General features: G+C 49.6%; 1 protein-coding gene across 1 annotated transcript in view; it reads right to left on the reverse strand.

Moving 5' to 3' along the window:
- IRAK2 (interleukin 1 receptor associated kinase 2) overlaps positions 1–26,936 on the reverse strand; it is an 80,024-nt gene that overhangs the window by 39,367 nt on the left and 13,721 nt on the right. Inside the window, exon 3 of the mRNA XM_025376471.1 lies at positions 5,203–5,349. Coding sequence (XP_025232256.1) covers positions 5,203–5,349 — 147 coding nt within the window. The remainder of the gene's footprint in view (positions 1–5,202; positions 5,350–26,936) is intronic.

The raw sequence follows: 26,936 nt of genomic DNA on the forward strand, positions 1-26,936 counted from the left end.
GGTCTGGAAAATCAGACAGGACCCAGCAGCCATTACTCTCCATCTCTCCCTACCCAGCCCCCCCACCAGCCATTACTCTCCATCTCTCCCTACCCAGCCCTCCCCTCCTCTGGGATCTAGTCTGATGGGCTCCTCATGCCTGGGGTAGTTATCTGTGGTAGGTTAAACTCACAACCACAATCTTTAAAGGCCCCCATTGTATGTCCAAGGGCAGAGAGAGGAGAATGAGAAGGAATTCTCCTGCCATCAAGGATACGAAAATCTCCCTGGATTCAATACAAAGTAATCAGAAGTTGGCCACGGGTGGATCATTACTGAAGCCAGCTGATGGGGACATGGAGGGTCATTATGCTCTTGGCTTTTGTATGTTTGTAATTTTTTCATATAAAAATGTTTTAAAATAATGGCTAAGGGAGGGGAGGGAGATGGGGCAGGAGAGCAGATGAACAAGATGGGATACTTGTTGGGTGATGGTGATGGATGGGGCTTGGGGGCTTCTATATAATCTTGTTTCCAAGAGTGAGGCACAGCTCATCTGACGCCAGATCAAGTGCCAGGACTTAGCTAAAAAACAAACCATTTCCTATGGAAATCCTTCCAGAAGCTTTCTTTTTCTTGCTTTTCTTTTTTGTTCTGTTTTGTTTGTTTTTGTTTTTGAGACGGAGTCTCTCTCTGTCACCCAGACTGGAGTGCAATGGCATGATCTCGGCTCACTGCAACCTCCGCTTCCCGGGTTCAAGCGATTCTCCTACCTCAGCCTCCCGAGTAGCTGGGATTACAAGCGCCTGAGACCATGCTCAGCTAATTTTTATATTTTTAGTAGAGATGGGGTTTCGCCATGTTGGCCAGGCTGGTCTCAAACTCCTGACCTCAGGTGATCCGCCTGCCTTGGCCTTTTTGTTGCTTTTCTACTGAGGCTAATATGCCTGCTTTCTCAAGCAAAAGGCACCACCTCCTGCCGAGCTGTGTCGCTGCAGGTCCAAGAAGCGGCACTGTATCTGACATAGGGTCTTCTATGTCCTGCCCTGATGCTGGCAGCAGGTCTACCCCCAGCTGCCCCATCTCCTTTATTAGTATCAGACAGATTCGGCTCAAGCGCTGGCTCCGGCACTACTCAAGATCTGACCTCAGATGAACCGTGCCTCACTTCTCTGAGCTTTCTCAAATGTAAAAAGAGCAATAATGGTCTGCTTCTTGTCCAGGTAAAAAGAGCTGATGTTTATAAAGCACAAAGGTCAGGCTGTGACACATGCAGTACTCGGTATTTTACCAAGGCTGGTGAAACTATGTGTAGAGTAAGTAAACAGATTCTGATAGCCCAGTGGCCTCTCCTACAGCTAAGGCTTTGTGATGGTTATTTCAGCTGCTCAAAACCCTTTTATCTGAATTCTAGCTTCGAGACTCCTTTGCTGAGGTGCTCATAGCCTGTCCATGGCTCCTCTGCTCATATATTTTCCTCCTCGGCCAGGCGTGGTGGCTAATGCCTGTAATCCCAGCACTTTGGGAGGCCGAGGCAGGTGGTCAAGAGATCAAGACCATCCTGGTCAACATGGTGAAACCTCGTCTCTACTAAAAATACAAAAAATTAGCTGGGCGTGGTGGCGCACAGCTGTAGTGCCAGCTACTCAGGAGGCTGAGGCAGAAGGACCACTTGAACCCAGGAGGCAGAGGTTGCAGTGAGCGGAGACTGCGCCACTGCACTCCGGCCTGGCGACAGAGTGAAACTCGGTCTCAAAAAACAAAACAAACAAACATATTTTCCTCCTCCATGTCTCTTCCCACTTCCTTCCCACCTACTGCAAGGGGGAGCCAGGGTATCACAGGGGTCAAGATGTGGGCCCAGTATCCATCACTCCTACCAAAATCCTTCAAGATAATTGATCAGTTTGAACTCTGGGGCTCAGTGGAACCTTGGGGTTTTCCCAAAAGACACGCTTTGGGTGATTTAATGACATGAATGATTTCTTATTTTCAATTTAGGCAAAGATAGACAATCAACTTCCTGTCTCTGCCTGCAGATTGTAGTTATCATCTTGACCTGTCTGGGCACATTTGCTCCAAGTGCCATCAAGAAAGCAAATAGGGGCTGGGTGCAGTGGCTCACGCCTGTAATCCCAGCACGGGAGGCCAAGGCGGGCGGATTGCTTGAGCCCATGAGTTCAAGACCAGCCTGTGCAACACAGCGAAACCCCATCTTTACAAAAAATACAAAAATTAGACATGGTGGTGCAGGCCTATAGTCCCAGCTGCTCAGGAGGCTGAGGCAGGAGGATCACTTGAACCCGGGAGGCAAAGGTTGCAGTGAGCTGAGATTGTGCCACTGCACTCTAGCCTGGGTGACAGAGATTCCATACCCCGCCAAAAAAAGAAAGAAAGTAAATAGGGCCCTGTGCAGTGGCTCATGCCTGTAATCCCAACACTTTGGGAGGCCAAGGTGGGAGAATCGCTTGATCCCAGGAGTTCGAGACCAGCCTGGGCAACATAATGAGACCCCGTCTTTACAAAAATAAAAAATTAGCCAGCTGTGGTGATGTACGTCTGTAGTCCCAGCTACTTGAGAGGCTGAGGTGGGAGGATTGCTTCAGCCAGGGAGGTTGAGGCTGCAGTGAGCTATGACTGTGCCACTGTGATCTAGCCTGGGCAACAAAGCAAGGCCTATTTCAAAAAAAAAAAAAAAAAAGGAAAGAAAGTAAACAGCAAAGGCTGACAGAGACATGTGATATTTATTTTATTTTTATTTTTATTTTTATTTTTATTTTTATTTTTATTTTTATTTTGAGACAGAGTCTCACTCTGTTGCCCAGGCTGGAGTGCAATGGCATGATCTCAGCTCACTGCAACCTCCGCCTCCTGGGTTTGAGCGATTCTCCTGCCTCAGCCTCCCAAGTAGGTGGGACTACAGGCACGTGCCACCACGTCCAGCTAATTTTTTGTATTTTTAATAGAGATGGGGTTTCACCGTGTTAGCCAGGATGGTCTTGATCTCCTGACCTTGTGATCCGCCCGCCTCGGCCTCCCAAAGTGCTGGGATTACAGGCGTGAGCCACTGCGCCCAGCTCTTTACAGTAACCTAGATAAGGAATATCAGAAGGAACTGCTATGCCTATTACCTCCTCCATCCTGACCAGCACGCCCCTACAATTTCCCTATTTTGTTATAATTTTCCCTTTGGTCAGGACCATTTCCCCTTATCTTTCATTGCTGATCAAAGATCTGCACTTAAATATATATATATATATTTAGCTACAGGAAATAATCCAGACTCCTTGGCCTAGAATTAACTTTCTAGATTCAACCTATCTAGAGTATCTGGAATGTTCATAATCTCAGATAACATTTAATGAGCACCTCCATGGTGCAACACTCAGGTGCAGGATTTCTTACCACAACATGATGCAAGAGGGTCTATTATTCTCCCCATTTTACAGAGGAGCAAACTGAGGTACAAAGGCTAAGTAATTCTTCTACAAAACAGTGGCACTGGGATTCAAATATGAGTCCGTCTAATACAAAAGCCCACAAAACAGGTTCCTTTCAGCTGATGCTGCCCCTGGCTTCAGGAACGGCACCAGTGAACTGAGATTACGTGGATTTAGGGTCTCTGGCTCATCACTCGGGAGGCCGTAGGAGACAGGAAGTGAGGCAAGACTCCAGAGGCGAGGCAGTGAGAATGGAGATTGGGCTGAGCAGCAGCTCCCCTAGGGAGGTCATCTGCTGGCTGAGACATTCTGTCATTTGGAAACTTTTCCAGATCCCTTACCTGGGCACAGGTGACGGAGACAAATCTGAAGTGGTCTGAAAGGCTTTGGGATAGCAGTGAGTGCGATGGTTAGGGACGTGCGTGTTCAAATCACACAGCTCAGACATTACTTCCTATTTGTGTGACCTTAAGCAAACTGCTCTCCCTCTCTAGGCTTCAGCAGACCTGTTACTGATGGAGGGGAGGAAAGTGGTGGGCAGGAAGCACCCCTCAATTCCCCACTGCATGGCTGTGAGGGCTGGGGCCTATGGAGATTGGACAGAGAAATGGTCAGACATCTGGCCCAGAGCTTGCAGGCAGGGCCAACCTGTGCTGGGGACTCGGGAGACCACGGGTGAAACACAGGCACCCGGCAGTACATGACCTCAGCCAGGTTAATTAACCTCTCTGTGCTTTAGTTTTCTCATCCATAACATGGGCATAATCACAATACCTAATTCATAGTTAGTTGAAGATTAAATGAGTCAATATCTTTGAAGTACAGTACTTGGAATGGTGTCTGGCACTAGAAAGCCTCCAATTACTGAGTTATTTATTTTCTGCTCACAAAAATGGTAATAGATGTTTTATATGTTTTGTTACCTGATTTTTTTCCACTTTTCTACCTCCCTATATTGTGAGTATGCTTTCATGTACATACGCATGTCTACATCATTGTTTTGTGGGGGTTTTTTTGTTTTTTTTTTTTTGAGACAGAGTCTCTGTCGCCCAGGCTGGAGTGCAGTGGCGCAATCTCGGCTCACTGCAAGCTCTGCCTCCCAGGTTCACGCCATTCTCCTGCCTCAGCCTCCCGAGTAGCTGGGACTACAGGCGCCCGCCACCACGCCCGGCTAATTTTTTGTATTTTTAGTAGAGACGGGGTTTCACTGTGTTAGCCAGGATGGTCTCGATCTCCTGACCTCGTGATCCACCTGCCTCGGCCTCCCGAAGTGCTGGGATCACAGGCGTGAGCCACTGCGCCCGGCCATGTCTATGTCATTGTTGACAGTACTTTATTGTGACTGTCTGACATTAATTTTATCATCCCCCATTGTTGTTGCCAGATTTTTGCTTTCTTTAGGCAGTCTCACTCTGTCACCCAGGCTGGAGTGCAGTGGTGTGATCATAGCTCACCACAGCCTTGCACTCCTGGGCTCAAGCAGTCCCCCTACCTCAGCCTCCTGAATAGCTGGGACTACCAGGTGTATGCCACCATGCCTGGATAATTTTTTTTTAATTTTTTGTAGAGACAAGGTCTCACCAGGTTGCCTAGGCTAGTCTCAAACTCCCAGGCTCAAGCCATCCTCCCTCCTCAGCCTCACAAAGAGCTGGGATTATAGGCATGAGCCACCGTGCCCAGCCTCAATGTTTTGCTCTTATATGCTAAGCTGAATGTCCTTATAGATATATTTTCATTTCCTTAAATAAATGTGCTTTAAGTAAAAAAGTTAAATTTAAAATACCTGGGCCTGGAAAGGTGGCCATCCTCACAGGCTGCCCCTCTTCCTGTTCATCCTCAGTCTTTCTTACAGAAGCTGCCAAAGGCCTTTCTGGCTTCACACAGTCAGGGAAGGCTGGAATGGGACACCTGATTTCAGGAACTGGTTTCCCTGAAAACAAGGTGGAAAGAAAGTTATTACTATTCCATGAAGTGGGGTAGCCATTGAGAGACTGGGTCTGGAAGTCAGAGGCCTGGGTTCTGATTCTGGCTCTGCCACAAATGCACGGTATTGCAGGGCAGGAGGGGCTTTCCCTTTCTGGCCTCGGCCTCCCCATCTGTAAAATGCTGTGGGCCACGCACGGTGGCTTACACCTGTAATCCCAGCACTTTGGGAGGCCGAGGTGGGTGGGACTGCCTGAAGTCAGGAGTTTGAGACCAGCATGGCCAACATGGTGAAACCCCGTCTCTACTAAAAATACAAAAATTAGTTGGGCGTGGTGGCACACACCTGTAGTCTCAGCTACTTGGGAGGCTGAGGCAGGAGAATCGCTTGAACCGGGGAGGCGGAGATTGCTGTGAGCCGAGATTGCGCCACTGCACTCCAGCCTGGGCGACAGAGTAAGACTCCGTCTCAAAAAAAAAAAAAAAAAAAGAGCAGTGGCTGAACATGGCAGTCCCGGCGAGGGTGGAGCTCTGATGTGCTGAGTCACACACACCTGCTTCCACCCAACCAGCTGTGTAACCTCCAACAAGTTACCTTCCTCCTCTTGGTCTCCCTTCCCTCACGTGTAAAAGGGAGGTGATAATGGCGTCCATTTGCCTCCCACTGGGGTGTCATGAGGGAAGGGAGAGTAGAGATGGGGATGGGCGCTATAGACTGCACATTTCCCTGAACATGTGAGTGTGTCAAAGACACCATCCCTCTAAGTTCCCACTCCAGCCCCTATGGATCAAAGTTCTGGCTATCCTACAACCTCCCTTCCACGCGGTGGAGACACACGCATCCTTCCCACTGGATGGATAGGAATCCTAAAAAACAGCAGTTATGGCCACTGAATACGGGCTGCACCAGGCCCAAGCCCAGCTGCACAGACATGAATCCTCACAACATCTCTGCCTTTCATCCCTGTTCAGAGATGAGGAAACTGAGGCCTGAGCAGGTTAAATTTACATTTACTTGCTAAGATCACATGCCAAAGGCAGGCAGGACTGGCCGAAGAACTCCCCTGCCTTCTCGAGGGTAATCGTTTCCTCTTTACATCAACTTGGGAAACCCCAAAGGTGCTTCGAGGGTGTGTCAACCTCAGCTTCCAGCCTGCTTCTCAGAGCTGCTCTGTGGAACAGCTTCCTCTCCCCTCCTCCACTGGGCCCTGATCTTATCCCTTCCGGCTGGGCCCTGCCGCCAGCTCAGTCAGCCTCCACACCCTTGCCAGCCTGCCTCTTACCAAAGTACACATCTGGCCTCGTCACTTCCCTGCTTGAAGCCTTTATGGGGCTCCCCATTGCCTAGATAACATCCACACTCCTTAGCCTGAATCTTTCTGTCTCCCCATTGCCTCCCAGATAAAACCCAATTCTATAGCCCTGCATTCAAGGCCCTCATTCTTTGATGGTTTGGGATAGACTCATGTTTGAGAACAACAAAAACTGGGGCACTGAAGTCCCAGGGAAAGCTGCTGACTCGCTTGACGTCACACAGAGCATGACATAAAGCGTGACACGGGGATATCACAACAGATGTCCCAGGTAGGGCTGGCATAAAACATCTCCCGCAACATTTCTTTGAACTAGTGAACTGTGCCTCTCTAAACAAACCAGTTGTTACCCTGGGACCTCACTTGTCAAACCCACGCTTTTGAACTAAAACAATAAGACCTAAATTTGCATAGCACCACACTGGCACCATGCAGATTTAATTTTCACAACAATCTCTGGTAGTTCATAGGTTTATCTGCTTTTTATTTTTGAGCATATTGAGGCTCAAATAAGTGAAATGACTTGTGTCAAGTAAAACAGCCAACAACAGTGAAACCAGTCCCAGGCTCACTGCAAGCTCCGCCTCCCGGGTTCACGCCATTCTCCTGCCTCAGCCTCCCGAGTAGCTGGGACTACAGGCGCCCGCCACCACGCTCAGCTAATTTTTTGTATTTTTAGTAGAGACGGGGTTTCACCGTGTTAGCCAGGATGGTCTCGACCTCCTGACCTCATGATCCGCCCACCTCGGCCTCCCAAAGTTCTGGGATTACAGGCGTGAGCCACCACACCTGGTGTGATTTTATATTGTGGAGTTTTTTCCTTGTGATTTATTCGTATCATAGAATTTTTCAACAAAATGATTATGCATTATTTACACAGTAAAGTATACTTCTTTTTAAAAAACCAGTTAGCAAGCTAGCTAAAATAATGATAGAACTGAATCTTCCAAGCTAGTGTGAGTAGCATTTGCCCTGGAGACCCCTCTGGCTCCAGTGAGCAGACGATGAATCAGCCCTTCATGAGATTCAGATCTGCCTCACTTCTGTTTTTCACCAACGAATATCTACGTCGTGTATTGATACGTTCACTTCAAGCACCCCTCCCCACAACCCTGGCGATCTCAAGTCAGGAAGCTGAGGCTCAGTGGGGAACAAGACCTGCCGGAGGGAGACAGGAAGGCAGGCAGCACTGAGGCAGGAAGGCAGGGTCTCCTCCCAGAACCACGGACAGAAGGGCACCCAGAGAGCACACACTTCTCTCCCGACCTGGGCTCCACAGGCACTTTGGTGGTTCGATAGGCCACGCCCCCCCCATCCTGACTGCCATCAGGGCAAGGCCTTTGTGGCTGAAACTCGAAGTCTGGAAGCCAGTTTCTCTCCAACAAGGGCCTTGCTGGCAGGAATCACAGGATCACCGTCTGCCTCATGGCATCCCACAGGCCCAGGAGGAGAACAAACAGTGCCTAGGCCAGGCACGGTGGTTCACGCCTATAATCCCAGCATTTTGGGAGGCCAAGGCGGGCAGATCACCTGTGTGCCAACATGGCGAAACCCTGTCTCTACTAAAAATACAAAAATTAGCCAGGCATGGTGGTGCACACCTGTAGTCCCAGCTACTCAGGAGGTTGAAGCAGGAGAATCGCTTGAACCCGGGAGGCAGAGGCTGCAGTGCGCTAAGATTGCGCCACTGCACTCCAGCCTAGGCAACAGAGCAAGACTCTGTCTCAAACAACAACAAAAACCAGTCCCTTGTACAGAATGACAATGAACAATGCCGGCGAGAGTGCTGATTAAAGCACGGGTCTGGAACAGAGCTGTCGCTCGCAGGGTGCACAGAAATGAAAGCTCTGCCTGTGTCCCCTAGAAGGCCACCCCCAGCCACTCCCAGCCCTCATCTTTCCCAGCCTCCCCTCTCTGGCAGGGAAACACTGCCTCTCTCCCTCCACCCTCCCTCCTCAAACCGCCTCAGGTGGGGCCTGTGTTCCTGGAAAGGCTTGTCATCCTTGTGACATCTGTGTCAAAAGGGCAGCAGTGGCTCCCCTGGCTCAGGGCCAGCTAGGCTCACTGAAATCACTTCCCAACAGTGACCTCCTGCAGAGGCCAGGCCCACAACAGTATAAAATCCGCCCTAAGGTCTCACCTACACCCAGCACTGCCCATGACCCCAGCAAATGAGGCACCTTCTCCTTGTCTGAGGCCTGCCTGGCTGAGCCTCATTGTTCTCATCAGTAAAATGGGGATGAGGGCGATACTCACAGCCTTACTTAACTTCAGTGTCCTGTTCCTTTTTTTTTTTTTTTTTTTGAGACAGGATCTTGCTCTGTCACCCAGGCTGGAGTGCAGTGGTGTGATCGCAGCTCACTGCAGCCTCAAACTCCTGAGCTCAAGCTATCCTAGCCTCCCATGCAGCTGGGATTACAGGCAACATCACGGCCAGCTAATCTTTAATTTTTTGTAGAGCCAGCATCTCACTATGTTGCCCAGCCTGGTCTCAAACTCCTAGGCCCCAGTGATCCTCCCACCTTGTCCTCCCAAAGTGCTGGGATTACAGGGATGAGCCACTGCTCCCAGCCCAGTGTCCTATTCAGGATAATGTTTTGTTCAGCACAAATCTTTGCCTCTCTGTCAAAACACACTTGGCAGGAACATCAAGGCCACCAACCCATTTGTGGCCGACCTCTGTGGGCTCCACCCATGGGGAAGATAAAAAATGTCATTATGTTTTCATCCTAAAGAGAGTACAGCTTTTCTCTTTCTTTTTCTTGTTCTTTCTGCAGTGACATGCGGTGGCCCCACCTGGCACCACAGGGCACTCGGAAGTGAGCAGGGGTGAGAAATAGATGGGGAGGGGCAGTGTCGGCAGGGCTACCTGTGGCCAGACCTGTCAGCACACCTGGGGCTGACATCCACCCTCCCACACAAGAGGCACCAGGCCACACCCAGCCACGGATGTAAGCCACGGATGTCAGTCAACAGAGCCCCACGTCAGCCCCAACAAGAAGTTTTGGTTTCCTGTGAAACCCCCATCTTCGCGAGCTTTGAGTTTTTAGGTGTCTTTAAAATGCAAGCAATAAATGGTGCGTATAAACACGAACCGCCCTCATCTCCACCCTGGAGCTACCGGTGTGGTCTGAGCTGGGTGGGCGGGCAGGTCCATGCATGCCTGTTCACTGTCCAAACCTGAAGGTGGAGAAAATAGCCTCTGTCCTCATCCCTCCAAACCTGCTCCCTGCTAGCTAGACAGACGCAATGCCCACTTGTTCAGGCTGGCACACCAGAGAGCTAGTGAAATAAAAATAGAACACCAAAGGCAGGATGAGGCAAAGGAGGCCAAATGCCCACAAGAAAGGGCTGTGACGAACTTTAACTCTCACGCTGAGCTTCCTGTCTGCCAAGGTGAAGGCTCAGGAGCGAGCTGCTCATGGACTTCCTATCACAGATAGACAGGGGCAGCCTCAGGCTTCCAAGACAGCACTCTTTCCTCCCAGGATTAAATTCTCAAGAGAATTCCACACATAAAGTTGATTCTGCAGGATTGTGAGATCCAAAAATACAGACTGTGATCAAAGAGAAGAACTGGGATCACGAGAGTAAGTGTGGGGAAGCGTCGGCTCTGGCTTGAACCAGACCCAGGCTCTACAGTTCCAGCTTCACGCCCAGGCACAGACCTTCTAACCCTCTGAGCTTCATGCGCCTCTCCTGTGAAGTCAGAATAATAACCCCACACCTCCCAGGGCCGTCCCAGGGCCGTCCCAGGGTTCCATGATGACAAATGTGAAGTGGCTGGCCCAGAGCGGGGGCCCGAAACGCTGTGCAAGCAGCCACCCTCCTTCAGTTCTGCCAGAAAGGTGCAGATAGAAAAGAACCTCTGATTCCCAACTCAGGCCTCCGAAGGAAGCATTTGGAGTGGAAGGCTATTTTTAACATTTTAAACGCTCTAATGGAAACCGATTCTAGGTGGGCAGCGATTTGGTGCACAGTCCCGAGAGGCACAGTGGCCGTGAGGGCAAAGTAACACAGGAACCCAGAAGCAGGGGAGGTGGGGGCCTGCGCCCACACCATTGGCAGCCAGCCTCAGTCACACACTGGAGGCAGGCAGCCCAGCGTTCTCCCTGCTGGGACCCCCAGGGACGGGAAGGGGATGCAGGTGACGGAAGGAACAGCTAATCTACAGCTTAGGTGGTCACAGGCACCAGGAGGTTGACATGGTGGTTCTCAGAGTCTGGATTTTTTTGTTTTTGTTTTTGAGGCAGAGTCTTGCTCTGTGGCCCAGGCTAGAGTGCACTGGTGCAACCATAACTCACTACAGCCTCTACCTCCCAGGTCCAAGCAATCCTCCCACCTCAGCCTCCCAAGTAGCTGAGACTACAGGAGCACGACGCCACGCCTGGCTAATTTTGTTTTTGTTTTTGGTTTTTTTGGTAGAGACAGGGTTTGCCATATTGCCCAAGCTGGTCTCAAACTCCTGGGCTCAAGCACTCTACCTGCCTTGGCCTCCCAAAGTTCTGGGATTACAGATGTGAGCCACTGCACCCCGCCTGGAATCTGGATATCTTTGACAGCTGCCTTGTTGAGGCTGAGAACCCACAGTGATGAGGGCTGAGTCCCAGATACAAGGAGGAAATGGGGGAGGGGCAGAAGCGCTTCTCTGTGCCCCTGTCATGGTTCACCAGAGCTGGCTGCCAGGCATGATTTCTTTTTCTCTCTGATTTGTTTTTGGAATGCCTGTGCTCTCCCTAATGAGCATGAATCACTGAGGCCATGGAAGGCAAATGAACTCCCAGCAGTCTGCAGCGTGTCCTGCAGTCGGGCTCAGCAGCAGGGGGACCCTCCTAAGCCTTGGCTTCCTCATCTGACAAATGAGATGTGGAAGCGGACCCCCGTCCCCGAGACTTGCCATGAGGATAAAAAAATTAACACCCAGCAGATCTAAGCTACCATCATTTGCTACAGTCTCGCTCTGTTGCCCAGGCTGGAGTACAGTGGCACGATCTCTGCTCACTGCAACTTCTGCCCCCGGGTTCAAGCGACTGTCCTACCTCACCCTCCCGAGTAGCTGGGATTACAGGCACACACCATCACGCCCGGCTAATTTTTGTATTTTTAGGAGAGACGGAGTTTTGCCATATTGGCCAGGCTGGTCTTGAACTCCTGACCATCCGCCTTGGCCTCCTACTACTCCGGTGATTCATCCGCCTTGGCCTCCTACTACTGTTATTATAATGACCATCTCTAACTCTAGGTCAGGCTTTTTTTCCTAAATTCTTTCCCATATCCGTGGCCTATTTAATTCAGATTAGTTAAATAGATAACAGCTCTGGGGGATAATTGCTACCAAGTATAAGGTAATTGTCTTGTATCTGAAGAAAGCAAAGCCTAGAATGCAGATTTATTTATTATGTGCTTGTTTATGCCCCACTTCCCTCGGGAGAAAGGATTAAAGGATGTTTATGGGTGCTGGGCCTTTGGCTGATGGCGCCTGGGCCGTCACACTAGCTGCGTGAGAACATTTCACATAGTGGCAAATCCAGGAGCTGTTGGAGCAGAGGGGACTCAGAGCCGGCAACAAGGTCTTTCCTGGGTGAGCACACTCGGGAAATCCCCCGGACCCTTCACGCCCATCAAACTAAACAGTAATTTGTCCTTAAGCTGACTCATGTGGCCAGAATAGATCCCTTCCAGAACAAACAAAAGTGATTCAGCTGTAACTAAAGCACCCTCGTGCCAGCAGGCCCTATCAGAGACAAACACAGCTTTCTGTGCCCTCTCTTTTCCTTTCCCTCCTAATCCCTGGGTTTGGCCCTCCAGGCCATACACAGTCACACACAAACACACACACACACACACACACACACACACACTCCCAACTCAAGCTAGACCTGAAATGAGGCAAACCTGAGAGCACAGCCTGCCTTCCTAATTGTGCAATCCCTGGTTCCCCAGTGAACTTGTACTCCACCTGCTGCTGAAATGACTCTTTCTCATTCATTCATTCATTCATTATGTTAGGGAATGGGGAATCCTTTATCAAAACTGCCATAATACTGACATTAAGCTAGTTAAATAAAAGACATCTAATTATAAACTAGGAGGAGCTCTACACTGAAGACAAACTCGAGGGAGGGGTGCCTGATGGACCTACTTCCATAGGCTGGCCAGGAAAAGCTGCCATGAGGAGGGGCCACGTATGCAGACACCCAGAAGATGAAAAGGACCAGCATGGAAGAATGCAGGGAAGCTGGGAGGGACAGTGTTCCGAGGAGAGGGAACACATGTGCAAAGGTCTTTAGGGAGCAAACAGTTGGCATATCCCCGCAAGTGAAGGATGACCCTAGTGGCTGAGGGGAATGACTGAGGGGGAAAGTGGTAGAGGTGAGGTCAAAGAGCTGGGCAAAGGTAGACCATGCAGGTCCCTGTAGGCCACAGTTAGGCAGAACCTTACCGTAAGCACCCTGGAACTGAGGTAACCTGTAGCTGAGAGAGTACTTACCAAATAACCATCTGCTCCCTCTCATACTCCTGCCTCCTTAGCAGTTAGGCTGGGTGACATGCCTGGTTCTAGCCAGTGGATTTTTCTTTTTTTTTTTTTTTTTTGAGACGGAGTCTCACTCTGTCGCCCAGGCTGGAGTGCAGTGGCGCGATCTCGGCTCACTGCAAGCTCTACCTCCTGGGTTCAAGCGATTCTCCTGCCTCAGCCTCCTGAGTAGCTGGGACTACAGGCACACGCCACCACGCCCAGCTAATTTTTTTGTATTTTTAGTAGAGACAGGGTTTCACCGTTTTAGCCAGGATGGTCTCGATCTCCTGACCTCATGATCCGCCCGCTTCAGCCTCCCAAAGTGCTGGGATTACAGGCATGAGCCACCGCGCCCGGTCTAGCCAGTGGATTTTAAGTGGAGATGCTATCCATCACTTCCTGGACAAAGCACTTAACAGCTAGCGAGCCTCTTCCATCCCTCTCTTCCCCAGCCACAGTGACTTTGGAAGCCACGTGTTCTAGATGACATAGCTGGCTACAAGAATGCAGGAGACTGCATGACCCATACTGGACTTCAGGTGAGTGAGAAATCAGTATTTGTTGCGTTGAGCAACTAGATTTCAAGGTTCATCTGATACTGCAGCATAACCGAGCCTATTGTGGCTAATGCATCATCTGAGTATGTGTCCAAAACTTGCAACCGGAGGAGCCTAGTTGTAAGAGCTAAGCATCTAGCAGGAGTTCAATAAAGGATGGTTCACTTCACCCTGGCTCTTACCCTTCCTCTCTAAAACCCTGGGGACTGGCTTGGAGGTATTCCACACTCTGTTCATTCTAACACCACTCTCAAGAGACCAACAGTGATTAAAGTCTTGCTTTTTTCCAATGGAATAACGAATGCATGGAAGGAAAAGCTCAAGTGACCTGTCCTTAGCCACTCAGCAATTAACTTTAAGAAAACCTCTAGCCGGGCGTGGTGGCGTGCGCCTGTGGTCCCAACTACTTTGGAGGCTGAGGCAGGAGAATCGCTTGAGTCCAGTAGGCAGAGGTTGCAGTGAGCCAAGCTCATGCCACTGCACTCCAGCCTGGGCAACAGAGTGAGACTCTGTCTCAAAAAAAAAAAAAAAGGAAGGAAAGAAGGAAAGAGGGAGGGAGGGAGGGAGGGAGGGAAGGAAGGAAGGAAGGAAGGAAGGAAGGAAGGAAGGAAGGAAGGAAGGAAGGAAGGAAGGAAGGAAAGAAGGGAGGGAAGGAAGGAAGGGAGAAGAGAAGGAAAAAAGAAAACCTCACCATCTCGTATGCTTTGAACCTTCCCAGTCTACAAAAAAAGTAGATAGGGCAATGTCTTTACCCATTTTCCAGATGGGGAAAGTGAGACTTGATGCAATCTAGTAACCTACCCAACAAGGGGGTAAGGTCAGGCAGACCTGAATTCCCATGCTGGCCTCATCACTACGGGCTATGTGGCCTTGGGAAATTACTTAATCTCTGAGCCTCAGTTTCCTTTTCTATAAAATAGGGATAATAAGAGTTGTGAGAAAATATGCTTACCTGGCACATATCAGGTGCTAAATACAAGCTACTACTAGAACCCAGGTCCTCTGACCCCTGGCCTGTGGTTTTGGCCCACAACAGTGTCACCTCCAGTGGCATGTCGCAGTGGGCCAGGGTCTAGATGTAGGCATGTTCTGTTGTGCCCTAGCAGCTGGAAAGGGGCGGAGGCGGAGCACCCTTCCAAGAGAGCAGGCACACAAGCCCTGTCTGGACCTGGCACAGCCCTGCCCCTTCGGGAGAGGAAGGGTTTATTCTCTTCTGTTTCATTTCACATAGCAGCCCCAAATTTTCCACTCAATGAGAGCCCAGCTCCAGGAAGGAAATGACTCTGGCTGAGATGCCAAACCCAAAGTTAGAAACTGTCAGAGTTGCACAACCAAGAAGAAACTGCATGAAAATTGTGAAACTGAAGACTTCCAGGAAGATAGTAGCAACAGATGGGAAGAGAAAACCTTGGTCACCTCCCAAACCCCTTCAGACTCCTCAAGTGTCTTCCTATCCTGCTCAGTTGACACCTGGAACCTCACAGGCCCGGCCTCCCAGTCCATATGGTGGCCAAAACAAGGGGATACTCCCAGGTGGAAGCCCTCCAACGTCTTCCCTTCACTCCTGGGTGAAAGCAAACTCTTGGCGGTGGCCTGCATGGCGCTATGTGGCCTGACCCTACCCTGTCCCCAGCCTCAGCCCACCCCTGGGCCTTTGCACATGCTGCTCCCCCTGGCTAGATATGTCTGTGTGGGCCTTCACTTCTTGGTCCACTATTCCTTTTGAAGGAGGTTCAAGTTTCACTGCCTCAGGGAAACTTCCCTTGATGAGATCAGATCCTCTCATCTTGTACTCTCCTACCTGCCCTCCCCACCCGACCTACATTTATCCTTTCAGCACTCATACTGCAGTGGGTGACATGCATCTGTGTGTTAGCTCCTATGTGTTAGCTCCTTACAATTCATCTCCCACTGGACTATAAACTCCTTGAGGCCTGGGACCTTGGCTATGTTTTCATGGTTGCATCCCCAATATCTAGCACACAGAAGGCACTCAGTAAATGTATTTTTAGGCCAGGCGTGGTGGTTCATGCCTGTAATCCCAGCACTTTGGGAGGCCAAGGCGGGTGGATCACTGAAGTCAGGGATTCAAGACCAGCGTGGCCAACACGGCAAAACCCCGTCTCTACTAAAAATACAAAAATTAGGCTGGGTGCGGTGGCTCACGCCTGTAATCCCAGCACTTTGGGAGGCCAAGGCAGGGGGATCACCTGAGGTCGGGAGTTTGAGACCAGCCTGACCAACATGAAGAAACCCGTCTCTACTAAAAATACAAAATAAGCCGGGCGTGGTGGCGCATGCTTGTAATCCCAGCTCCTCGGGAGGCTGAGGCAGGAGAATCGCTTGAACCCGGGAGGCGGAGGTTGTGGTGAGCCGAGATTGCGCCATTGCACTTCAGCCTGGGCAACAAGAGTGAAACTCCATCTCAAAAATAAATAAATAAATAAATAAGAATACAAAAATTAGCCAGGCGTGGTGGTGCATGCCTATAATCCCAGCTACTCAGAGGCTGAAGCACAAGGATCACTTGAACTTGGGAGGCAGAGGTTGCAGTAAGCCAAGATTGAGTCACTGCACTCCAGCCTGGGTAACAGAGTAAGACTCCATCTCAAAAAAAGCCAAAAAATGTATTTTTAGTTCCTTATTAACTCTCTTGTCCAGCTCCTGCATATCTAAATCCCTGTGGCAGGGCCAAGTGCACCCGGTTTCCAGCCTCCACCCTCAGAGCCAGAGCCATCTGCTCCCTACCATCTACAGGCTCAGCCCCTAACCCAGCCTTTGGAGACACTTAATCAGCTCTAGAGCTCAGCATTGATTATAGTGGATTCTCCTCTCTCTGGGAGCCATAGCTGGGATACTCACCTCTGCCTCAATTCCTGCTCTTAAGGCCCTAAGATGCCAGCATATAAGGTCTGGAGCCCAGCCCATGGTCCCCTCCTAAGCCTGGTCATCTGGAAAAATCCCTGTCTGCAGTAGGACTCTCGTCGTTAAGCCCTAGGGTGATGGTGGACCCTAGCCCCAGAAACAGACTCTTTTCGTGCTAGATGCTGGTCTGAACATACAAGTACTGCCCCTGACCCCCTAGGTTCTCCATCATGGGGCTTCCCTGAGATGCCCAGCACCCTCACCATGGTCACCATTTCCCCAGAGCAGTGACTCACAAAGTATATTGATCTCATGGGCATATTAGTAAGTATCAAATGAAAAGGAATACTATGGTCAAATATGAATGGGAAACAATAGCCTAAATAAGTTTCTTTGCTGCAGGACTTATCAGAGCCTTCACAGTTGGTGTGCATTGTAAATCTCCAAAGGTGGAGGCAGTGATAAAGTATGCGGGGTTTCCCGAGTTTAGTTATTCATGAACCCTTTTGTTTGCAGCAGGGTATCTTGCTGGACCAGTCTTCTGAGGCACATGGTGTGGGAAATGCTACCCTAGACCATCACCTGCCACTGCAGATGCCCTATGCATATAGTACTCTCCCCATCACAATGAGGAAGCTTTCAACTAGGACACAAAGGCAGTATTCCCCCTTCCTGTCTGACCCAGAGAGTGAATCTTCATCCAAGACCCAGTTCTTCCCTGGAGGTTCAGAGGTCCCAAAATTCACAGAGGACTATTTTTCAACTAGTCTTTGCCAGAAGATGGGAGATGAAATGGAGAGGAGAGGACAAGAAAGGGCTTCACCTTACAAAATGGGGCATCAGGAGACACTGCCTATAGCTTATGGAAGAAATGTAAGTATATTTGTTAACACTGCAAAGCCAACCTATAGAGGGACTGAAAATAGTGGTAACAGGTGGAGTTGCCCTAATCTGAAAACCTGAAATCCAAAATGCTCCAACATCCAAAATTTTTTGAGCAACAACATGACACTCAAAAGAAATGCTCATTGGAGCACTTCAGATATTGGATTTTCGATTAGGGATGCTCAGCCACTAAGGAGATAATGCAAAAATTCCAAAATCTGAAAAAAAAAAAAAAAAATTAGCTGGGCATGGTGATTTGCACCTATAGTCCTAACTACCTGGGAGGCTGAAGCAAGAGGACTGTTTGAGCCCAGGAGTTCAAGACAGCAGTGAGCTATGATTGCACCACTGCATTCCAGCCTGGGCAACAAAGCAAGACTCTGTGAAAGAAAGAAAGGAAAGAAAGGAAAGAAGGAAAGAAAGAAAGAAAGAAAGAAAGAAAGAAAGAAAGAAAGAAAGAAAGAAAGAAAGAAAGAAAGAAAGAAAGAAAGAAAGAAAAGAAGAAGGAGGAGGAGGAGGAGGAGGAAGGAAGGAAGGAAGGAAGGAAGGAAGGAAGGAAGGAAGGAAGGAAGGAAGGAAGGGAGGGAGGGAGGGAGGGAGGGAGGGAGGGAGGGAGGAAGGAAGGAAAGAAAACAAAGACCCAGCCTGTAGCTAACAATCCAAGTCAACAAGAATCCCCATTTTGGGGGATCTCAAGATCCCCCTGCCTCAGCAGCAGGGAAGACCATGGTACTAAGCTTTCTAATCATCTGATCTCTGCTCCACCTTTCTCAGTTCTACTATTGACCCTCAGAAGAGGTTTTCTGCCAAATACAGAGAGCTCAAAGGCAAAAGTCAAATTAAGAGTCCTGCCTTCCCATCCAACTTACTGTTTCAGGTGGCTTCAAGGGAAGCTCCAGGTAAGCACATTACACTGGGGGGTGAGGTGGGGAGGCTAAGCACAGAAGCCAAGACGTAACAGACCAAACACTTCAGGGCTAAGAATTAAGATGTGTCTAGGCTGGATCTTTGGCTGTGATTACCACAGCAGAACTGATTTTCTTCTGCCATGAGAGCAGAAGCTTCTTGGTTTTTGACAGAACTGTGGTGCCAAAGAAACCACAGCTGAATCTGATAAAAGCTGGAGATTATTTGATTCCTACAGCTCCACTCAAGTCCCAGACCCACACCAGCAGGAGGTGGTTTGTGAAAGCCAAAGAGCCCTAAATAAAAGCACATTCTTTCCAGTTCCGTTTCACATAAGGCCACAGAGAATAATGAACATGGAAGCTCCACTTCCCCTGCCTCCAAACATAGCCAGAAATCACGGAGGACCAGCTATCAGAGCAGTGGTTCTTTTTTTTGTTGTTGAGACTGAGTCTTGCTCTGTCACCCAGGCTGAACTGCAGTGGCGCAATCTCGGCTTATTGCAATCTCCGCCTCCCAGCAACCTCTGCCTCCTGGTTCAAGAGATTCTCTTGCCTCAGCCTCCCGAGTAGCTGGGATTATAGGCACGCACCACCACGCCTGGCTAATTTTTGTATTTCCATTTTTATTTATTTATTTTTGAGTGTTACTCTGTCGCCCAGGTTGGAGTGCAGTGACACAATCTCAGCTCACTGCAACCTCTGCCTCCCAGGTTCAAGCAATTCTCCTGCGTCAGCCTCCCAAGTAGTTGAGATTACAGGCGTGAGCCACCACGCCTGGCCTAATTTTTGTATTTTTAGTAGAGACGATGTTTCATCATGTTGGTCAGGCTGGTCTTGAACTCCTGACCTCAAGTGATCCACCCACCTCGGCCTCCCAAAGTGCTGGAATTATAGGTGTGAACCACCACGCCTGGCCAGAGCATTGGTTCTGAAACCTCAAGGTGCATCAGAATCACCTGGGGAACTTAGGCCAGACTGCTGGGCCTCACCCCTAGAGCTTCCGAATCAGCAGATGAGGTGGGGCCCAATAATTTGCACTTCTAACAAGTTCCCAGGTGATACTGATGCTTACGATGCTTTGAGAATCACAGATCACTGAGAACCAAGGGCTGCCAAATAGGCCAAGCAAAGAACTTACTCCTTTAACAGGGAATGGAGTTTTGGCCAGGCACAGTGGCTCACGCCTGTAATCCCAGCACTTTGGCAGCCGAGGTGGGCGGATCACGAGGTCAGGAGATCAAGACCATCCTGGCTAACATGGTGAAACCCCGTCTCTACTGAAGATACAAAAAAAAATTATCCAGGCATGGTTGCGGGCGCCTGTCGTCCCAGCTACTCAGGAGGCTGAGGCAGGAGAATGGCGTGAACCCAGGAGGCAGAGCTTGCAGTAAGCCGAGATCACGCCACTGTACTCTGGCCTGGGTGACAGAGCGAGACTCTGTCTCAAAAAAAAACAAACAAACAAAAAAAAACAGGGAATGGAGTTTTACAATTGCTCCTCTGCCAGATTTGTTGACTGCTATAGACAAGTAACTACCTCGTGTTTCTCATCTCAAGTGGTAGTTTTTATTGTGGCTTCCTGTTCAAATTCCACCACTGAATTTGGGTGTGCTGGGGGAAGGGGATGTAGACAGCTTCTCTTTGGTTGAGAGGCGCTGGGTCACTGGGCCATTAGAGAAGGCTACATATCACCCACACATACCAGACTTGCCCTAAAGGAAATGACTGATTAGGCCCCCAGGCCTGTCTCCCTTGTGGAAAGCAGATGTTTCATGCATGTCAAGACAGGTGTATATGGATATGTGGGTGGTCAAAATGGACTGTGGCAGAAACTGATAATTGTCCCTCCAATACTGATTTCCTCCTCTTCTAGAGTACTAGAAGCTTTAGTTGCACATATAACCTTCCAACTAAAGATTACATTTCCCAGCCTCCCTTGCAAGCAGGTGTGGTTCTGTGACCAAGTTCTGGCCAATAGCTTATGAGAGAAAGTAGGTGAGCAACTTCCCTGGTCATGTCCTTAAAAGAAGTGGAGTGTGCCCACCCTTTTCCTCTTTTTCTCTTCTTGCTGGCTGCCGTGTGCATATGGGGGCACAGAGGGGCCATCTCACATGTGAGAAGCCTTGTGTCCACGTTAGCAGAACAATAAAGAAGAAAGAGCCTGGGCCACACCACCACGGAGCTGCCACATGAGCCTGGGGCAGCCTGGCAGTCACAGGAAAGGGAAATGAACGCCTGTCTTTCAGCCACTGTTGTCTGCACTTGTTTAACAGTAGTTGTTGCGGGAAGTCAGGGACCCCGAATGGAGGGACTGGCTGAAGCCTCAGCAGAAGAACATAAATTGTGAATATTTCCTGGACATTTATTAGTTTCCCAAATTAATACTTTTATAATTTCTTATGTCTTTACTGCAATCTCTGAACATAAATTGTGAAGATTTCATGGACACTTATCACTTCCCCAATCAATACTTGTGATTTCCTATGCCTGTCTTTAATCTGTTTAATCCCGTCATCTTCATAAGCTGAGGAGGATATATGTCACCTCAGGACCCTGTGATGATTGTGTTAACTGCACAAATTGTTTGTAGAGCATGTGTGCTTGAACATTATGAAATCTGGGCACCTTGAAAAAAGAACAGGATAATAGCAGTCTTCAGGGAACAAGGGAGATAACCTTAAACTCTGACAGCCGGTGAGCTGGGTGGAACAGAGCCACATTTCTCTTCTTTCAAAAGCAAATAGGAGAAATATCGCTGAATTCTTTTTCTCAGCAAGGAACATCCCCGAGAAGGAGAATGGCCTCTGAGGGTAGGCCTCTGAAATGGCCCCTTTGGGGGCGGCGTCTTTTACAGTCAAAGCTGAAGGGATAAAATAAGTCCTGGTCTCCTGTAGTGCTCCCACACTTATTAGGACGAGGAAATTCCCACCTAATAAATTTTGGTCAGACAGGTTGTCTGCTCTCAAACCCTGTCTCCTGATAAGATGTTATCAATGACAGTGCATGCCTGAAACTTCATTAGCAATTTTAATTTCACCCCATCCTGTGGTCCTGTGATCTCGCCCTGCCTCCATTTGCTTTGTGATATTTTATTACCTTGTGGAGCATGTGATCTCTGTGACCCACACCCTATTCGTGCACTCCCTCCCCTTTTGAAAATCGCTAATAAAAACTTGCTGGTTTTACGGCTCAGGGAGCATCGCGGAACCTGCCAACATATGATGTCTCCCCCAGACACCCAGCTTGAAAATTTCTCTCTTTTGTACTCTTTCCCTTTATTTCTCAGACCAGCCGATGCTTAGGGAAATAGAAAAGAACCCACGTTGAACATTGGGGGTGGGGATTTCCCCTGATAAGTAGTGAACCTGGAAGGCTAATGGAGGAGACCAAGACATGGATGGCTAAAAGAGGAAAAAGGGGCTGACTCTGACCAGCAGATTTGCTAGGGCAAGGAATGGGTAGCTGCTTTCTGTTCTAAGCCTTCAGTACTGATCCATTCTATTTCTTTTTTTTTTTTTTCTTTTTTTTTGAGATGGAGTCTCGCTCTGTTGCCCAGGCTGGAGTGCAGTGGTGCGATCTCAGCTCACTGTGAGCTCCGCCTCCCAGGTTCACGCCATTCTCCTGCCTCAGCCTCCTGAGTAGCTGGGACTACAGGCGCCCACCACCACGCCTGGCTAATTCTTTGTTTGTTTGTTTGTTTTAGTAGAGGCAGGGTTTCACTGTGTTAGCCAGGATGGTCTCAATCTCCTGACCTTGTGATCCGCCCGCCTCAGCCTCCCAAAGTGCTGGGATTACAGGTGTGAGCCACTGTGCCTGGCCCATTCTACATCTGAGAATATTCAGTGTTTGACAAATTAAATAACTATGGCCTTGGCAACTAAGTCTGAGGAAAATCAAGGAACAGAGACCCACGGAGCCAGCCCTCTATCCATTCAGACCAGGCAGCCTCTGCAGTTCACAATTTCAAGAGACTGTGCATGGATATGGCCCCCAGTGGGCCCCAATCGTACCACTGAGTTCAAGCAGGGCCTTCAAAAGGCTACAGTCACATCCAGCCACATCCCCTGGAGAGGTAAGTCCCTCAGGAAGCCACTTCATGTCCAGGACTTTTGGTATGTGGGGTTTTCAAGTACTGTTTTCTTCAAATTTATTGTTAACACCCTTTAAGAGGTGGTGGGCATCCAGCCAGGCGTGGTGGCTTACGGCTGTAATCCCAGCACTTTGGGAGGTCGAGGTGGGCAAATCACCTGAGGTCGGGAATTCGAGACCAGCCTGCCCAACATGGAGAAACCCCGTCTCTACTAAAAATACAAAACTAGCTGGTCATGATGGCACATGCCTGTAATCCCAGCTACTCGGGAGGTTGAGGCAGGAAAATCACCTGAATCCAGGAGACAGGGGTTGCACTTAGCCGAGATCATGCCACTGCACTCCAGCCTGGGTAATAAGAGTGCAATTCCATCTCAAAAAAAAAAAAAAATTAGGCCAGGCATGGTGGAGCTTGCTTGTAACCCCAGCTACTTGGGAGGCTGAGGCGAGAGAATCTCTTGAACCTGGGAGGTGGAGGTTGCAGTGAGCTGAGATCGTACCATTGCACTCCAGCCTGGGCGACAGAGAAAGACTCCGTCTGAAGTAAATAAATAAATAAATAAATAAATAAATAAATAAATAAATAAAATAAAGTGGTCGGCAGAGGTCAGGTTCTCAAACTGCCAGCGACAGTGAGCAAGTTCATAACCAATCCTAAGCAAGTGAGTGCAAAAGCATGTTTAACTGATGTTAAACATTAAACAATTAGGGAAGGGAAGAGACTCTGACCAGGTAGAATAAGAAATTTAAAATGCTTCTCTATATTCACCTCCAAAAAGTGACAAGGATTTACAGCACTTTTTTTCCTAATGAAAAAAAAAAAAAAAAAAAAGATACAGAAAGGGGAAGTGCCTTGCCTGAGAATTCAAACCAATAGCAAAACATGACCAGACACCCATAACAGAAGAACAGCAGGGGTTTTGTGGATGTGGAAACCAGCCTTAATCTCTCTTCCTCAGGCAATTTTGATCAGCAGGGCTAGAAGGAAGATGAGGTCTGGGGAATAAGAAAGGAGGGTAGAGGCGGTGAGAACAGGAGAGCACAGATCTTTAGTAAAGTTTTAAGCAGAACAGAGGTCAACGGGCAAGAGCATCACTAGTGTTTCCTGGACGCCCAAGCACTGCGCTCAGAGGCAACTGATGCAGCTGAAGTCCCCTGTGGAAGCTAAGCAGGGCGGCCGGGTGCAGTAGCGCACACCTGTAATCCTAGCACTTTGGGTGGCCAAGGCAGGCAGATCACCTGAGGTCAGGAGTTCAAGACCAGCCTGGCCAACATGGTGAAACCCCATCTCTACTAAAAATACAAAAATTAGCTGAGCATGGTGGCAGGCGCCTGTAATCCCAGCTACTCAGGAGGCTGAAGCAGGAGAATCGCTTGAACCCGGGAGGCAGAGGTTGCAGTGAGCTGAGATTACACCACTACACTCCAACCTGGGCAACAGAGCAGGACTCCATCTCAGAAAAAAGAAGCTAAGCAGGATGGCTCTGGATCCAGGCTGCCCGGGTGTGACCTTCACCCCTTGGCCATTCTTGGCCAGGTTCCTTGGGTGGAGAAGGGGCTCCTTTGAGCAGACCCTCAGGGGCTGCCAACACCTCAAAAGTGCTCAGTGTTCCCCTAAAAAGGCATCACACTCAGATGAGAGTATCTCTGGAAATTTCACACTCTATTGTTTTTTGGCGTCACATTGCTAAGAATCTGTGTGAGATTAGTCAACAGGTTTTGACATCAATGGTGAGTGTCCAACAACAGGCTGTGTCTCAAAGCCCTGGTGCTTCTCTGCTTTCAGGCATTGGGACTCCCCTGCAACCTCTCAGCCTAAGCTGCGGGAGCAATATCGGGGTCTGGTGCCAGCCCCACCCCATCATCCCCCTCTCCAACGTAGACTTAGCTGGAACTCCCGCCCCTGCTCCTGACTGCACTTGAGCTGGATGACAAGGGGGTCAAGAGGTCTGGGGCCCAGGGAAAGGAAGGGACTTGTCCAGAGCCACACAATCAAGGCTGAGCCTGAACTGAAACTCAGGCCTGCCGCCCACCACTGCACTGTGAAACCACCTGGCCTCTCTGGTGGGCCAGAATGAGGATCTGGCCTTCGGGGTGTCAACCTAAATAACAAACAAAGAGAGGCTCTCTACAAGAAAATGATGCAGCTGGGCGTGGTGGCTCACGCCTGTAATCCCAGTACTTTGGGAGGCCGAGGCCAGCGGATCACCTCAGGTCAGGAGTTCGATTCCAGCCTGGCCAATGTGGTGAAACCTCGTCTCTACTAAAAATACAAAAATTAGCCAGGTGTGGTGGCAGGCGCCTGTAGTCCCAGCTACTTGGGAGGCTGAGGGAAGAGAATCGCTTGAACTCAGGAGGCAGAGGTTGCAGCGAGCCAAGATCGCGCCACTGCCCTCCAGCCTGGGTGACAGAGCAAGACTCCATCTCAAAAAAAAAAAAAGAAAAAGAAAAAAAAGAAAATGATACTTACTCAGGAATAGGGCATCGGAATGAGAGTACATATGCTATAGTAAACTAAGGGCGTATCCAGGGAGGTTTTTCAAAGGAAAAGTGAAGAGGATTACGTAACTGTTTTGAGATAACTATCCTTGAATAGCAAGAGTGATTACAGTCTCCAGGGTCGGACAGGCATTTGCTGGGCAGATGTCCTCGCAGGGGTATTTTTTGTGTGTGGTTACGATGGTATTTATGCAAGGTTGTGGTTTTTGTAGAGTCCTCCGTGACAGTTAGTGTTGTCGGGCCTTTATGCATGACAGTTCTCCCTTCATGGCCTTCCCTAGTTCTATTTGTCAGAGTTATTTATTTTTGAAATGGAGTCTCGCTCTGTCACCCAGGCTGGAGTGCAGTGGTGCAATCTCCGCTCACTGCAACCTCTGCCTCCCAGGTTCAAGCAATTCTCCTGCCTCAGCCTCTTGAGTAGCTGGGATTACAGGCACCCAGCTAATTTTTTTGTATTTTTAGTAGAAACAGGGTTTCACCATGTTGGTCTGGCTGGTTTCAAACTCCTGACCTCAGGTGATCCACCCATCTCGGCCTCCCAAAGTGTTGGGATTATAGGTGTGAGCCACCACGTGCAGCCAAGGGTTATTTTATTATTATTATTATTTTTTAATACAAAATCACTCCATGTCAATTCTGACAACTTTCGCAGGGGGAATGTAAGGAACGGCAGCGGCTCAGGAGCACCGGGCAGGAGGGGTTGCAGGTGGGTTCCAGGAGTGGGGAGGCTGTGGCCCGGGCAGCCGACCCTCTCCACTCTGAGGAGGAAGGTGGGCTTAGGGAGGTGGCCAGCAGGGGTGGAGACAGAAGTTCAGGGGATGGGGAGGACCGTGACTCAAGAGGAGCCACCACTATGCTGCTGGGACACACAGTGGAGTCAGGGTCCGGCCTGTGCAGAAGCAGGTCCAGCCACGGTCCTGTGCTGGAACATCACTCCCATTGGGAGCCAGATCACCCCATTCCCTACCCCAGACAGGAAGGCCTGGAAAGTCGCTTGGCAGCTGAAGGGAGGAGATGCTCTCGCTGCCCCACTGGCCTCCCTGTGCCTGGTGTGGTCTGCTCCATGATGCCCCCAAAAGCCCAGCCTGGGCTGTAGCTCTAGATCTCTCCACCTGCAGGTCCACCACACCATCCTCTGCTCTCCTGGTTTACCTCAGAGGGTGGTGCTCTCTAGGCCCCCACCCTCAGGCCCTTGCTCCCAGTCCCTCTTCCTGGAAGCCCTCAGTGATTCCAGAAGACCTGAGGGACAGGCAGGTGCTGAATCTGGTCTGCTGGTCCAGCCAGGTGGTTCCCAGCTCAGGAACCCTGACAGGACAGCTCCTCCCCGGGTGTCTGGGGCTCCCACCACTGGCTCCTCAGGGCCCTCGCACACGCTGGCCCCTCTCTCCTGGGCTCTTACCAATGTGTCACATGGCTGTCTTCTTCCTATTCCTCCAGGTTCACATCCTCGCACTGGCCTTCCTTCACCCCTTGTCCTAGGATGCTCCCCTATCTGGTCACTGTATCCTGCCTGCCCATTTCTTTACTTGTTTTCCTGTGCATTAACTGTCTCCTCACAAGACTGTGCCCTCGTGAGGGCAGAGGACCTGTCGCTTTGCCTGTGCTGTATTCTAGAACCTAGGACAGCACCAGGCAGGTGCTCAGTTAAGTACCTGCAGAAGAGTGGCTCCCAGCCCTACACTGAGGGGGTCTCTTTGGGGATGTGAGGAGGTGTGGGGGTAACCAGAACCCCCATTCCCACTGCCTTCTGCTGAGTACCAGCTGAACATCAGGCACTTGACCTGCTCTTCAACTTCACAGCCACCCTTCAGGGTAGGGAGGTATTACCAGCTAAATATGTCCCCACCACACATGATCCTTTTTTCTGAGGAAGGTAATTTGTTAATACTAAATATCAATCAACACTTAGAATGCAAAAATCTTCAACCCAGACATTCCAATACTATAACAGAAAGCCGTCC

The sequence above is a fragment of the Theropithecus gelada genome, chromosome 2 (genome assembly GCF_003255815.1).
Source record: "Theropithecus gelada isolate Dixy chromosome 2, Tgel_1.0, whole genome shotgun sequence".
NCBI classification, from domain to species: Eukaryota; Metazoa; Chordata; class Mammalia; order Primates; family Cercopithecidae; genus Theropithecus; species Theropithecus gelada.